We start from the raw sequence: 15217 nt of genomic DNA, 5'->3' as shown, positions 1-15217 counted from the left end.
GGGCTGAATCAAAGGGTTTATGCATTTTAAATTGTTTTCATTTTGCTAAATTGTCCTCCATAGAGATTGTACCAGTTTTTATGCCCAGTACCAGTAATATAGGAAAGTGCTTGTTCACTACAACTCACCAATTTTCTGGTCTTTGCCAATCTTAAAGATAAAAAATTATTTTTAGGTAAAGGAATAATTTGTAATTATCATATTTCATCAATTGAAGACACCATCATTTGAAAAGTGAACCATTATTTTATGTACCTCTGTATAAGAAAAAGGGCTACAAAGTAAACTGTGCTTTCAAATCATCAATTGTCAGATACATATTGGTAAAAAGTTCAGATTACAGAAATGATTTCAGAGATGTGAAAATATGAACAGGTGCATCTTAGAATCAATAAAATATGGTACTTGCGTAAGGCTGAGTATCTAGACAAGGTTTTTTTAGATATACAAGAGTCAGAAATATAGCACTCATAAACCCCTCCTAAAATAAAACAACAAAACAAAAATTATTTGAAGCCACAATCCATACAAGTAAAATATATTTAAAAATCAAGAATTTATAAAATGGAGAAATGGGGTAGAAATGAGCATTTAATTCTGTTAAATCTAAATGTGATTATAACAAACAAAACAGAAATTAATTGTTATGACAGGTTAAATACATAATGTAAAGTACATAATGTAAAAATAAGAAAAATTTGATAAAAATCATCTGTGACAAAAATTCCAGAACATACTGTTAAAATGTTAGTAAGAAGCAATGTTAAGTATGATAATTTTTCATCTTTCATGATAAAAAGGTATTTAATAAAATTTAACATCCCTTCTTGATATCTTACGAAGAAATTTTTCATAAAACAGGAATATATGGCTTCTACTTTAATAGGGGGCATACATACATACACACACTCACACTCAAATGCACTATAGTACTTAATGATAAAACACCAAGAGCATTCCCATTAAAGCAAGGAACAATACCAAGGAAGGCCACCATTTTTCTATTACTTAGCATTGTTCTAGAAGTGCTAAACAATAGAATGCGACTAAAAAAAAAATGGGGGATTAGTATAATCTTACACATGATGTGACAGTATACCTGGAACACTTAAGGCAATGTATTGAGAAATTATTAGAAGCAATAAGATCTTTTAAGAAGGTAGCTGGGGGCCTCCCTGGTGGCGCAGTGGTTAAGAGTCCGCCTGCCGATGCAGGGGATACGGGTTCGTGCCCCGGTCTGGGAGGATCCCATATGCCGCGGAGCGGCTGGGCCCGTGAGCCATGGCCGCTGGGCCTGCGCATCCGGAGCCTGCGCGTCCGGAGCCTGTGCTCCGCAACGGGGGAGGCCACAACAGTGAGAGGCCCGCATACCGCAAAAAGAAAAAAAAAAAAAAAAAAAGAAGGTAGCTGGTTATAAAATTAGTATATAAAACTGAGCAGTTTTCCTACTGATTTCCAAAAAATAGTTAGAAAATATAATGCGAGAAAAAAATTCATCCCTATTAAAATCCCTAGGAATAATTTCAATACCAAATAACTTATATGAAGAAAACTAAAAGCGCTACTAAAACAGAAAGTTGCCTTTAAAAGGAACAGAAACACCTTGTTTTTGGATAGGAAGACTCAATAAAGTAAAGAAGTCATTTGTTTCTAAATTAATCTATGTATGCAATGTAATCTCAATCATTACTAAAATTTGCAATTATTGGGCTTCCCTGGGGGCACAGTGGTTAAGAATCCATCTGCCAATGCAGGGGACATGGGTTCGAACCCTGGTCCCAGAAGATCCCACATGCCGTAAGCAACTAAGCCCGTGTGCCACAACTACTGAGCCTGTGTTCTAGGGCTCGTGAGCCACAACTACTGAAGCCCGCATGACTAGAGCTTGTGCTCTGCAACAAGAGAAGCCACAGCAATGAGAAGCCCGCGCACCGCAACGAAGAATAGCCCTCTCTCGCTGAACTAGAGAAAGCCCGCGCACAGCAATGAAGACTCAATGCAACCAAAAATAAATAAAATAAATTTTAAAAAAAGTTTCAAAAAAATTGCAATTATTTTTAAAATGACAAAGTCAGTCAAAAGTTCACTGGGCAGGGCTTCCCTGGTGGCGCAGTGGTTGAGAGTCCGCCTGCCGATGCAGGGGACACGGGTTCGTGCCCCGATCCCGGAAGATCCCACATGCCGCGGAGCGGCTGGGCCCGCGAGCCATGGCCGCGGAGCCTGTGTGTCCGGAGCCTGTGCTCTGCAACGGGAGAGGCCACAGCAGTGAGAGGCCCGCGTACAGCAACAAAAAAAAAAAAAAAAAAAGTTCACTGGGCAAACAAAATATAAGAATAACCAGAAAAAATCTGGAAAATAAGAGTAATAAAGGGATTTTTAAGTAATATTAATTAAATCAGTATTGTACTGGTATTCCACTTCCACTTCAGAAAGTTAAGAGAACTCCCTTCCTAACAATGAGAATAAACTATTGATAGATAACCTACAAAATTATGTGTTTTCTTAAAGCCAATCAGAGAGCTGAGGATGCAAAAAAAAAAAAGCTAATGAACTAAAATCCAGAAAGTGAATAGTCCTGCCTAGGACTCATGACTCCTTTCATCTTTGGCAGAACAGAAGGAAGAGAAGGAAACTTGCTTGACAAAAAAAAAAAAAAGAGGACAAAAGACAAGTGAACTACATCTTTAAGTCCTGAAAAAAGTTGGCCAAGAATTCTATACCCAATAAAAATATCCTTCAAAAATGAAAGGAAAATAAAATTTCAGACAGATAAAAACTGAAAGACTTTATCCCATGCAGACCTACACTACACTACTAAAAATCCTAAATATTCTTTAGGGTGAAGGAAAATGATAATATATAGAAACTCAGTTCTACAGGAAGCAAGAGAGAAATCAAAATGGGTAAATATATACTGATAAACACAAAGAAAGTTTCAAAAATATACATGTGCATCTTTAAATTTCACTAAAAGATTATTGATTCTTTAAAAATAAAAAATATAAAGCATATGTAGAAGTAAAATATATATATATAACATATATATATAAATATATATATAATATATATATAACATATATATATAAATATATATAAATATATATATATAACAGAAGAAAAGATAAAAAGATGATAAATGGAAGTCTAAGTTGTAATACTCCTACATTGTTCATGAAGTACTAGAAATTTGAAAATAGGCTTTATAAATTCAAGATGCATATCGTGATCTCTAGCACAATCAAAAAAAAAAAACACAAAGAGGCAAAACTAAAAAGTCAAGAGAGGAGAAGTAGAATATATTTTTAAAAACTCAATTTACTAGAAAGAAGGCAGGAAAGAGGACCAAAGAGTAAGTAGGAAAACAGAAAAAGAACACCAATATTTTGTGCTTAATCCAAACACAGAAAACAATTACAAAAACATTAAGTGGATGATATAAATACTGTTAAAAGGCAGACTGTAAAACTAGATAACAAGTAGTACAACCCAACTATATGTAGTTTATAAGAAACACACATTAAACATAAATACAGATGAGTTAAAAGGAAAAGGATAAAAAAGATATGAGACAAACATTAAGCTTATATTAATGTCAGACAAAACAGCCTTCCAGGTAAAAAGTATCTTCAGAGGTAAGATGACCATTTCATAATAATAAAAGGGTCAGTTTATCAAAAAGACATAGCAATCTTAAATATGTATGTGATTAATAACAGAGCCACGAAATATGAGAAAAAAAATCGACAGAACTAAAGGGAGAAACAGACAAATCTACAATCATAATTAGAGACTTAACACTCCCCCCAGAGTAACTGACTGAATAAGGATACATAAAACATGTGGAGATTTAAAAGATTTGAACAACACTCTCAACCAACTTGGCTTAACTGACATTTATAGACCACTCCACCACCACCACCAGCCGAATACAAATTTTTTCCCCAAGGGTAATTGGAACATTCACCGAGACAGACCTTAGGATAGGCAGAAAACAAACAAACAAAAACACTCAATAAATTTAAAGGTTTTGAAATAGTGCAGAGTACGTCCTCTGACACCAACAACACTAATTTAGAAATCAATATATATATATATATAGCAGTGATCTATCTAAAAAAAAAATTCCCAGATATTTGGAAGTAAAGCAACACATCTAAATAAATAACAAGTGACAGAGAAATTTTAAAATATTTTAAACTAAATGATAATGAAAACACCCAAATTTGTGGGATGCAGCTAAAGCATGCTTAGAAGAAAACGTATAGCTTTAAATACCTATCAATATATGAAAGTAAAAAAGGTACAAAATCAATTATTTATACTTCCACTTTAAGAAGTTAGAAAAAGAAGAGCACAGTAAACCCAAAGTAGAAGAAACAAAATAATAAAAATAAGAGTAGAAATCAGTGAAATAGAAAACAAGCAAATAGAGAAAATCAGTTGGTTCATTTGAAAAACTTACTAAAATTTACATGCTTCTAGCAAGATTAAGAAAAAAAGAATAATATAAATGAGCAATATATAGTGGGCAGGAAGAGAATGGGTATGATACAAAAACAACTTTAGCTTTATTGGAAATGTTTTATTTCTTTATTTAAAAAATATTTGAAAGAAATATGACACAATGTGAACAGTTGTTAATGTTGGCTGTTGTAACTGTATTTATTGTGGTAATTCAGTTTTTGGGCTTTGGTTTTTTTTTAATCTAAACTAAATCCACACAAAAAAATTCTTTTAAAACCTAAAGTGTTATTTGAAAATGAGTCTACAATAGGAAAATAATAATAATAATTACATAGAAGGTGAATATTGGATGCAAGAAGTTTGAAAAGCCTGACTTCAGAAAAAAGGAAGAAACCTAACAGACGAATGAAAAACAAACAAGGGAAAAGGGGAATAAGGATGTTATTAAATAACAAAAGCCAGTTCACATGAGGAAATCTCTCCAGTCACAGACATACTGAAAAGTCCTTCACACACCCCATCTGTTGTTGTTAAAGAATAAAAATTTAAAGGAGGCACAGTGAGTACTGAGAAAGGTAAACTATAAAGGAAAGGGAAAAAATTTTAATATAGTATGTACCACACAATGAAATAAAGTTTGACAGCACAGTAGAACAAAACAATACTGTTTAATATCTGATATTTAATGTTTTGATATTTTGTCCTAGTTCAGTCATTGGTATAAATTTTTTTATAATAAATATTTCTAATAAAAATATGGCTTCCTAGTTTTTCCACCAGTCTTAATGTTTGTAGTTTTTGCACTTTGGACTGGCTGATCTCTGAGCAACCACCTAACTCTAACATTAATTACTGGTAATTAGAACAATGTCTTGCACATAACTGTTTTAATGTCAAGATGTACAATCAGGGCTTCCCTGGTGGCGCAGTGGTTGAGAGTCCGCCTGCCGATGCAGGGGACACGGGTTCGTGCCCCGATCCCGGAAGATCCCACATGCCGCGGAGCGGCTGGGCCCGCGAGCCATGGCCGCGGAGCCTGTGTGTCCGGAGCCTGTGCTCCGCAACGGGAGAGGCCACAGCAGTGAGAGGCCCGCGTACAGCAAAAAAAAAAAAAAAAAAAAAAAAGATGTACAATCATTTTGCACTATTAAATAAACACAGAAATTTCAAAGAATACTGAGTACATTAGGCATACACAACGAATATAAAATGACTAAAAAGGTTGGTCATATAAAAATATATACATACTCTTGGATGTTTATTTGGCCAATAAATGTATAATTAACTCCTACTAAAAGATGGGCACCTGTGGCTACTCCATATAATTAACTCCTACTAAAGGATGGGCACCTGTGGCTACTCCATAAATATTGATGTGAAGATGATTAAAGTAATATCATCTTACAGTACGTTGCCTGAGTCGTGACCAAATAAATCAATACATAAATACTCAGAAAAAACCCCAAACGATGGAGAAACGTTATCTTCCCCATAAGCTATTTCACAGTGACCCAGAGTTTATGATTGCTTTCATGCTCTGTGCATCAAGATCATCTATTACATGAAAAATAATCCCACACCCTCTACTGGCAAATCCAGAGCATCGCGGGTTAGTTGCCAGGATGGATTTTTTTTCCACTCCATCTTTCTCAGAGCATCAGGTATCTGACAGCTGACAGCATTTGGGCATCTGACCAGATGATCCAGTTTCCACGAGCCGGACCGGTGCGTGGCGCTGGGATAAAGGCCTCAGGCAGTGAGATTTGTGCGCGGAACCCCTCGGGAGCTCGCGCCTTCTGCACTTTGTCTTAAACCGCACATTTACTTGTGTTTTGTTTTTACCCATTGCTAGCCATTTAGTTTGTAAGGAAGACATTCCCACTACAAAATAATAACATGAAAAATAAGCACAACATAAAAAGGAGGTCAGCAGGAAAGCACCTAAAGGCCGTGAGCATCTGCTTCTAATGGAAGCGATCCGCACCTTCGAGAGAAATCACCCAAACAAGCCTCAGGCCCCTGCGCTCGTTCGCTCGCTACCCGGGGCGAGCGTGGGTGGAAGCTCCCTTCGGCCCGAGGGGACGCTGCCACGCCTAAAACTACTCTTGGCCCGATCTGCCCAGGGTAAGCCCGGAGGAGCTCGGACAGGACCTCGTCCGGGAGGGGAGGCCGCAGGGGCCGGGGTCCCCAAGGGAACCGTGAAGGCCGGCGAAGCCCCGAGAGACCGCGTGCGCGCGTGGCGGGCACCTCCCGCCGCCCCTCCACCTTGGGGCGTCGCCATGGGAACCAAGGGTTTGGCCTCCTAGCCTCCGCCGGGGAGGGCGCGGCCCTTCCTCCGCCCGGAGAGAGGGGGCCAGAGGAGGCCGCAGACACTCACCTCGACGCCGGAGCCGCGACGCGCCTGTCCTCCGCCGCCTCGGGTCGCGTTCGGCAGCTCGGAGGTCGGTCCCGGCGCCCGTTCCCGCTGCCGCCGCTCGCGAGCCCTGCGCCGCTGCCAAGCCGCATCCGCAGCCGGTACCCCTCCGCACCAGAGCGTGGAGGTGTCGGGCTCCGGCTGCGGGAGGCGGGAGATTTAAACCCCACGGCTTGGCGAGCGCAAAAGCCGCGCTGCCCTCGGCGCCTCTGCCCCGGCGTCCGCGTTCACTCCGTTCAGATTCTCGCGTAACTCCGCGGGAGCCGCGGCTCTCGGTCGGTTCTTGAAGAAACTCCGGGACCCTCTCTGTTCCTCCTTTCCCGAATTCCTCTTCATTTGATGACAAACACCAAACCGGTCAGAACATCAGTATAAGGTACTGAGTGGGAGACTTCCGAGGCGTGGGGAAGTGGGGGGGAATTCTCGGCTCCTCCTCTGAGTCCCGAGCCCGGAGCCCGGGTCCCCAGCCTCCTCCCAGCCCCACTGCAACTGCCGGGTCCTGGGCTGCCGCCCCTCGGAGGACGGAAGCTTCTGAGCCTCGGTTATTCCTGAACTCTCGGGCGCTTCTCAGCACCAGTGGCCTCGCGCGGTAAACGTTCACGTGCTGTATGTAACTCTTATTTTAAAGGTTTAAAGAGGATTAAGTTAATAACTGTTAATAACTGACCTCAAGTGCACAGTTACATAACCATAATTTGTCATAAATGAATCTTCGAGTCAAAGGTAAAATTTGCACCTAAAAGCCTCAGAAAAAAATTGGAAATAAGGCAAAAGTAAAGTTATGTTATTGGTGGAAGATAATTTAAACCCAAAGTGCTTTCTTTTTTTTAAAATTAATTTATTTATTTAGGCTGTGATGCAGTCTTAGTTGCGGCACTGGGGATCTTTGTTGAGGCATGTTTAGTTGCCGCATATTTAGTTGCGGCATGTAGGATCTTTAGTTGCGACATGTGGACTTATTAGTTGCAGCATGCGAACTCCTAGTTGCGTCACGCATATGGGATCTAGTTCCCTGACCAGGGATTGAACCCGGGCCCCCTGCACTGGGAGCACGGAGTCTTACCACTGGACCACCAGGGAAGTCCCCAAAGTGCTTTCTTTTTAAAGGTGACACAAAAATTATCAACTAAAACTTTACAAAATATGAATTAATCACAACTGTGACATATGGGCTAGCAAGGAAAAAAGCTTCGACGCTTGAGGTGGTAACTAAAGTCTATAACATGAAAGACATAAAGATGTGGTGAGATTCTAGAATGTTATTACAAAGTATTTAACTTAAAGACCTGAAAAAAGCAGGTTTAGAATAGGGAAAAGGGTAGGCTATTTATGCATCAGAGTTAATTTGGACTGAAAATATTAAGTCTGTAGACCAGGAATGCTTACCTTGAGATATATGGGGTGTCAAGGTGAATACATGAAATAATATGCAAAATTTTGACTTTTTTTTTTCTTAGAGGAAAGAACCTAAGCTTTCCTCAGCATCTCAAAGTCCAGATCCTTAAAAAGGTAAGAATTAGTATTTGGCAAATATGACGATTGCTGTACTTCCTCGGATCTTTCCTGACTCACTCATGCCAAGCTTGGTGTCCCTCTACTCTCAGATTCAACAACTGTACTGTATTGTAAGTACTTACCTGCCTGTCTCCCCCATTAGATGCTTCCTCTTATGCATTTCCATAGCCTTGTCTCTTAGCACAGTGCCTAATACACACTCGGTTCTGAATGAATGTTTATTCAATCAATAAATGAACAGAAAAAAGATAGCTAATTGACAACTGAAGTATACAGTATTAATTACCTAAAACAAATTATTCTAATATGGTAAGCAAGATGACTTCCCAATTGTTACTATGCACCGTAGTAAGTTTCTTGGGATATTTTAGGAAGCGCTTGTTCCAACAGGATGAAGTTTAACTCAATCTGAAGCAGAGAATGGGCCTCCAAGGAACACAGCAAGAAGTCAGGGTAATGACTCTGGGGCTAGACCTGTTGGTTTTGTTCACTTAATTGGGGAAAATTACTGAGAGATATACAATGTTTCTGAGCCACATAATGTAGCATTTACACATAATCACTTTCCTTCATAGGTCACTAAGAAAAGTGTGCAGGTGGGGGCACAGTATAGGAAAGGAGTCAGCAAACAAGGTAGAGCTACTGATGCTCTTCCTGGGCAAGAATCAGGTCTTCTCACTCACGGTGTTGGATGGGCAGGAACTATTTAAATGGCATTGAGTCCCTTAACAAATGAGGCAACTGCAGTAGTTAAAATTTAGTTTCACTTAAAAAAACCTTTTTTAGAAAATGAAAGGATTTAACACCATGAAAACACTTTATATGGGAGGGTTTAATTTCATTAAGAAGTACAAACATTTAGAGAACTGCTCTTTAATATCCTATCAACATATTATCAGATTTATCCTAGTATAAACAGTGTTTTCCTCCATTGTAGGCTTCCACAAGCTAACTAGAAAAGACCATCAGATGGCTTGGAATGTGGAGATCCGCAAATCTGGTATCCCAACCTGGAGTCTTGATTTCCTTAGAGGAATGATCTTTACTTTTATTTCTGCACCATCAAGCAAACCTCTGGTTAATATCCTAAATAAAACCTTAACTTATATTAGAAAGCATATTAATAATTCTACCCTTTTGTACTGTTTTACTCTTAAGGATTAGGGATCTGTTGAACCTGATGTCATGGAGCCTGCTGTCATGGAAATAGCTCCATTTCTTCAAGGTGTTCCACTTACTTTGTAATCTGATTTTTTTTTTAATTTTTAAATTTTGCTTTATTTTTTTATACAGCAGGTTCTTATTAGTTATCCATTTTATACATATTAGTGTATACATGTCAATCCCAATTTCCCAATTCATGACCCCCCCACCCCACCCCCCGTAATCTGATTTTATCAAGCAAATGGCAGTCAGAGTAGGGAGACGCTATCTTCCCAGGTGCTCATACTAGTAATACTTAAACGTGACAAGGTAAGCGTGCTGGCTTTCCCATACTGCATTTTTGTTTATTCAAGTCAGGCTAGAATTAGACAGTGTTATTGAAGTGATTATTTTTTAATGTGAAATGTTAGACATATAAAAAGTATTTCCTCCCCCTGAAACCACCACTGAACTTTATTTGGTATTAATAAGTCCCAGGCATATGACTGTACATAGAATTGTTTGACGTTTCTAAACTTTCTATCAAATTGTACCTAACCAAGATCATTTCTCTGTAGTCTTTTATTACCCAGAAGCATGTCTCCTATCTCTATCACCAATGGACTGTATACCTTCACATTAGATATTTAACTTGTTTGGCTTGTGATTTCCTTTAATAACATGAATAACATGATAATTAAAATGATATGAATAACAGGATAATTTCTAAAGTTCCTTTCTGCTTATATACGATTCCTATATGAAAATACAGAAATGGATCTTTAAAGTACATATTTACATATTATTATGCTAATACATTTAGTGGTATACTAAAATTGAAATTAATTTTTAAGGCAAAAACGTGCAAAGCTGAACATAACATGGTAGTTTGGTACCAATAACTGCCACTTAAATTTATATATAAACTTTCTTTCATGTAGGTGAAGACATTTTCTCATTTATTCTTTGCATGTATAAAATCATTGTTCTCATGCATGACTGAAGAATAGGCAGAATATGTATGTTTAAGAGCTTGAGCTCTAGACTCAGATAAATCCAAATTCAGATTGTTACTCTGCCATTTTACTGGTTGCATGAAATCTGGTCAAATAACTTGACCTCACATATATATTCTTCTTCTTTAAAATAAAGATCTTTTATGGGAGTTCCCTGGCGGTCCAGTGGTTAGGACTCGGTGCTTTCACTGCCGTGGCTGGGGTTCAGTCCCTGGTGGGGGAACTAAGATCTTGCAAGCCACACAGCACGGCCAAATAAAATAAAATAAAATGTCAGATGATTGTTATGGTGGGATAATTTTTTGCTGTTTTTATAGACACTGCCATTAGATAATATACTTCCTCAAACCTGTGAACCAGTGGAACTAATAGCCAATGATAGCCAATCTAATTCTATTAAACCAAATAACTCCTTTTCTACTAAGTTATATTAAAGATATATTAGGCTTATATAACAAAATAATAATTAACATTATTAATATGGTTACTACTAGAAGTCTATGATAGTCAAAAAATGTCAGTATTAAAGTGACTTAAAAATTCCTGCTATTTTTATAACTGGCAGTTTCTGATTAGCAAAGTTTGGATATCACTTGTCTAATGAAACCTGATTCCAAGTAGTGGCTATTTAAATCAAAAGATATTAGTTGAATACCCTTGCACATGCATAGTGTTAAAGTGTCATTTTTTCCCCCTTTAAGAATAGGAGGTATGGTAGCACATCACAAAGATTATTATTTCTCCTTATAAGCAACTGATTTTTCAAAACTATAATACATCAAAAGAATTTTTTTTTTTTTTTTTTTTTTTTTTTGCGGTATGCGGGCCTCTCACTGTTGTGGCCTCCCCCGTCGCGGAGCACAGGCTCCGGACGCGCAGGCTCCGGACGCGCAGGCTCAGCGGCCATGGCTCACGGGCCCAGCCGCTCCGCGGCATATGGGATCCTCCCAGACCGGGGCACGAACCCGTATCCCCTGCATCGGCAGGCGGACTCTCAACCACTTGCGCCACCAGGGAGGCCCCAAAAGAATTTTTATAAAGATTTCTGTGTTCTTATCAGAAATTCCCAGATAGTATGTTTCATTTTGCAGGGTTGTTTGTTCAATTATGTGTATTTTATGTCAATTAAAACTTTCATTTGTTCTTTCCCCCTGATAATGCTAGGAAGCATTCCAATATATTATCGTGCATTGTTGACAACAGTTCCAAAACAGTCATTCTAAATTCAAGGGAGAATATGAAAAAAAAAAAAAATTGGGCAGCTACTGACAGTTAAGCTATTAAAACATTTTATGTAGAATAAATATCTTTTTTTAAAAATAAATTTATTTTTGGCTGCATTGGGTCTTTGTTGCTGTGCATGGACTTTTCTCTAGTTGCGGCGAGTGGGGGCTTTTTACTGCTGTGCGCAGGCTTCTCCTTTTAGTGGCTTCTTTTGCTGTGGAGCACGGGCTCTAGGTGCGCGGGCTTCAGTAGTTGTGGCACGTGGGCTTAGTAGTTGTGGCACGCGGGCTTAGTAGTTGTAGTTGTGGCTCACGGGCTCTAGAGCGCAGGCTCAGAAGCTGTGGCTCACGGGCTTAGTTGCTCTGCGGCATGTGGAATCTTTCGGGACCTGGGCTCGAACCCATGTCCTCTGCATTGGCTGGTGCATTCTTAACCACTGCGCCACCAGGGAACTCCTAAAAATCTTAAGTAACTCAGATTTCTACCCTAATAATCTCTAGGTAATCGTAACAGCCAGGTTTTTTTTTTCCCCAATATAAGATCATCATGTCTTAGATAAGACCTGGAAGGCCGCTTTATTTAAGAGGAAAACAAAATTAAACTTAGCATATGAAGAAATATTATGCTTTCTTCCTCACAGTATTTCTGAGCTATCATTTCTAATGCTTCTGTGCTGCTTCCCCTGCCAGAAATAACCTGCATCTTCACTTTCCCAACCAATTTTCTATCCGAATCTGGCTCAAATGTCACTCTTCTACATGCCTTTCTTGACAGCCAACTCGCTCCCCATAAAGCTAATTGCTCCTTTCTACCTTAGATTTACATCTTTCTTTGCACTTAGGATACTGTTGTAACCAATTTTTAATTGAACATCTCCCATGTGAGAACGTGACCTTTTTGAAGGTAGTCTCCATGTCTTACACATTTTGGGGTTTTTTTTTTTTCCCTTTCCTCCACCCCAGCAGAGACCCTGTACATGGTGGAAAGTCAGCCTTATTCCTTGAACTGCCTTTTTCAGCAATTAGGGTACATTTTGAGCCTAATTTTAAAATTAGGAAGTTTGCTGTTAAACTGTAAGAAAAGGAATTTGAACAAGTATCAACAGGCTTATTAACTGCATTACTACGGCAAGACAGCATAAATAACCCTGGTCTGCAGGTCCTGAACTCTGCACTGTCTGGTTCCAAACTTCTCCCAGCACTAGAAAAGCAGCTCCACTCATTTCCTGAAGCAAGTCTTAGGAGCAAGTAAGTCCATGTAAGGCCCCTGTCTCTGGTGTGACTAAAATGGAGGAAAATGGACTACTGAAAGGGAGACTCCTACTTTTGAAGAAAAGATGGAGGATGGGAGGTAGGAGAGCACTGTTTTAAAAGGACTTAAGTCTTCTAGGCTTCTGTTGGCCCCCATGTTCTTCCTGTTTGGGGAATGAGATCTAATCACTTGTGTTACACAAAAAGAGAAGTTTGGTAGAGATCAATCAGACAATCCTCTAACAGAGTTAGACACTAATGTTACATCCATCTCAAAGGAGAATACCTGAACCATGAATGTATCCTGCCTTGGAACCAGAGTTAAGAATAGGCTAAGGACCAGGACTTGATGCCACTTCCTTGTCTTTTATCTAATGAATAGGACTCTTTACTTTAACCACCTAGTGTATGCATACTACCTGTGAGCAGTCCAGGTTGGGTGAATTAAGAAAGTTATTTTAAATAACTCTGCCCTTAAGATTCATTCAGGGACCATCCAGAACAGGAATATAAATTCATCTTTGTCCTTTGAAAGTTATATTTCCAGAGACTGCAAATATGATGAAATCTACACCATTCTGCACAAAATGGGAAAAACAGACTTTGTGTGTGAATTTTACTACCACCTTTATTCACTTCTTGGGCATTAAAATATTACTGTCTCTTAAGAAATGATGTACCTGGAGCTCTAGCTCTTGTGAGTTATGATGAGCGTATCACAGGGGCAGAGGGAGTCCAGGTCCCTAAGGAGTATGGAACAAAACCACTATACCAGCACTGGACTGCCTCTGGACCTCTACATATGAGAGAACTAATCTTCCACCTGGTTTAATCCACTGTAAATCTGGCTCTCAATTGCAGCGAAGTTATGGCGGTTGTTTCCTAGACCTCTGTGATAGGAACCTCACGTGAGATATATGGCATTACAGTCTAATGATGAGACCAAACTGATTTTCCCATATATTACTTAGAGGCTGAGGTGCTCTGCTTGAGAAATACCAATCCATTAAAGTCACATTTTAAGACATTTACTTTAAATATTTTGTATATATGAATTTAGATAAATGCTAATGATAAAAAAATTTTAGAATATTTTTATCTAATACTGACTGAAAGGTTTTGTCTGAAGAATCTAATTCTTATTTATATACAAGGATAAGTGTGGGAGAGAGATTCCTGGTTACCATGAAATCTGTATGCTATTTTTAAAGGAGTCTGACTTACCTTTATTTCATTTAAAAAAATTTTTTTGTTTTTGGCTGTACCACACAGCTTGCCAGATCTTTAGTTCTCAGACTAGGGATTGAACCCAGGCCCCCAGCACTGGAGGTGCAGAGTCCTAACCACTGGACCTCCAGGGAATTCCCTGACTTATCTTTTTTAAAAAAAAATATTTTATTTATTTATTTATTTATTTTTGGCTGCATCCGGTCTTAGTTGCAGCATGCGGGATCTTTAGTTGCAGCATGCGGGCTCCTCCCTAGTTGTGGTGCGTGGGTTTTCTCTCTAGTTGTGGCACACAGGCTCCAGGGCATGTGGGCTCTGTAGTTGTGGCGCATGGGTTCCAGAGCGCGTAGGCTCTGTAGTTTGTGGCATGCAAGCTCTCTAGTTGTGGTGCACAAGCTCAGTAGTTGTGCGCAGGCTTAGTTCCCCTGTGGCATGTGGGATCTTAAGTTTCCCAACCAGGGATCGAACCCACGTCCCCTGCATTGGAAGGTGGATTCTTTATCACTGGACCACCAAGGAAGTCCCCTCCCTATCTTTTTTTTTTTTTTTATCTTTAATACAAAGTACTTCACTTAAAACATTTCAACAAATTCTTAATTAACTGGCAATGTCTACATGTTTTAATGTTCTGAATACCTACAAAGAACATTATTATAGTTAGACATAACTTATTTTACCAAACAGATTATATTTCTAATTTTTTCTCTATTAAAATTTATTAGTGTTTTTAGATGCTTTTTTAAATCAGCTAACTTTTTATTTATTTATTTTTAAATTTTTTAAATTTTTTCTGTATGCGGGCCTCTCACTGTTGTGGCCTCTCCCATTGCGGAGCACAGGCTCCGGACGCGCAGGCTCAGTGGCCATGGCTCACGGGCCCAGCCGCTCCGCGGCATGTGGGATCTTCCCGGACCAGGGCACGAACCCGTGTCCCCTGCATCGGCAGGCGGACTCTCAACCACTGT

The 15217-nt window shown here is 39.1% G+C and overlaps 1 protein-coding gene across 2 annotated transcripts in view; it reads right to left on the bottom strand.

The window, feature by feature from the left end:
• Nucleotides 1-7426, bottom strand: part of ICA1L (islet cell autoantigen 1 like) — a 73109-nt gene extending 65683 nt beyond the window's left edge. For both annotated transcript variants that reach the window (XM_060107061.1, XM_060107062.1), the window contains exon 1: nucleotides 6842-7426. In XM_060107061.1, coding sequence (XP_059963044.1) covers nucleotides 6842-6969 — 128 coding nt within the window. In that variant the 5' untranslated portion in view covers nucleotides 6970-7426. The remainder of the gene's footprint in view (nucleotides 1-6841) is intronic.
• Between the last annotated feature and the right edge of the window lie 7791 nt (nucleotides 7427-15217).

This window comes from Mesoplodon densirostris, chromosome 8 (genome assembly GCF_025265405.1).
Source record: "Mesoplodon densirostris isolate mMesDen1 chromosome 8, mMesDen1 primary haplotype, whole genome shotgun sequence".
In the NCBI taxonomy this organism is placed as follows: Eukaryota; Metazoa; Chordata; class Mammalia; order Artiodactyla; family Ziphiidae; genus Mesoplodon; species Mesoplodon densirostris.
Note: the sequence above shows the minus strand (reverse complement) of the source record. Positions and strands in the feature narration are given on the sequence as shown.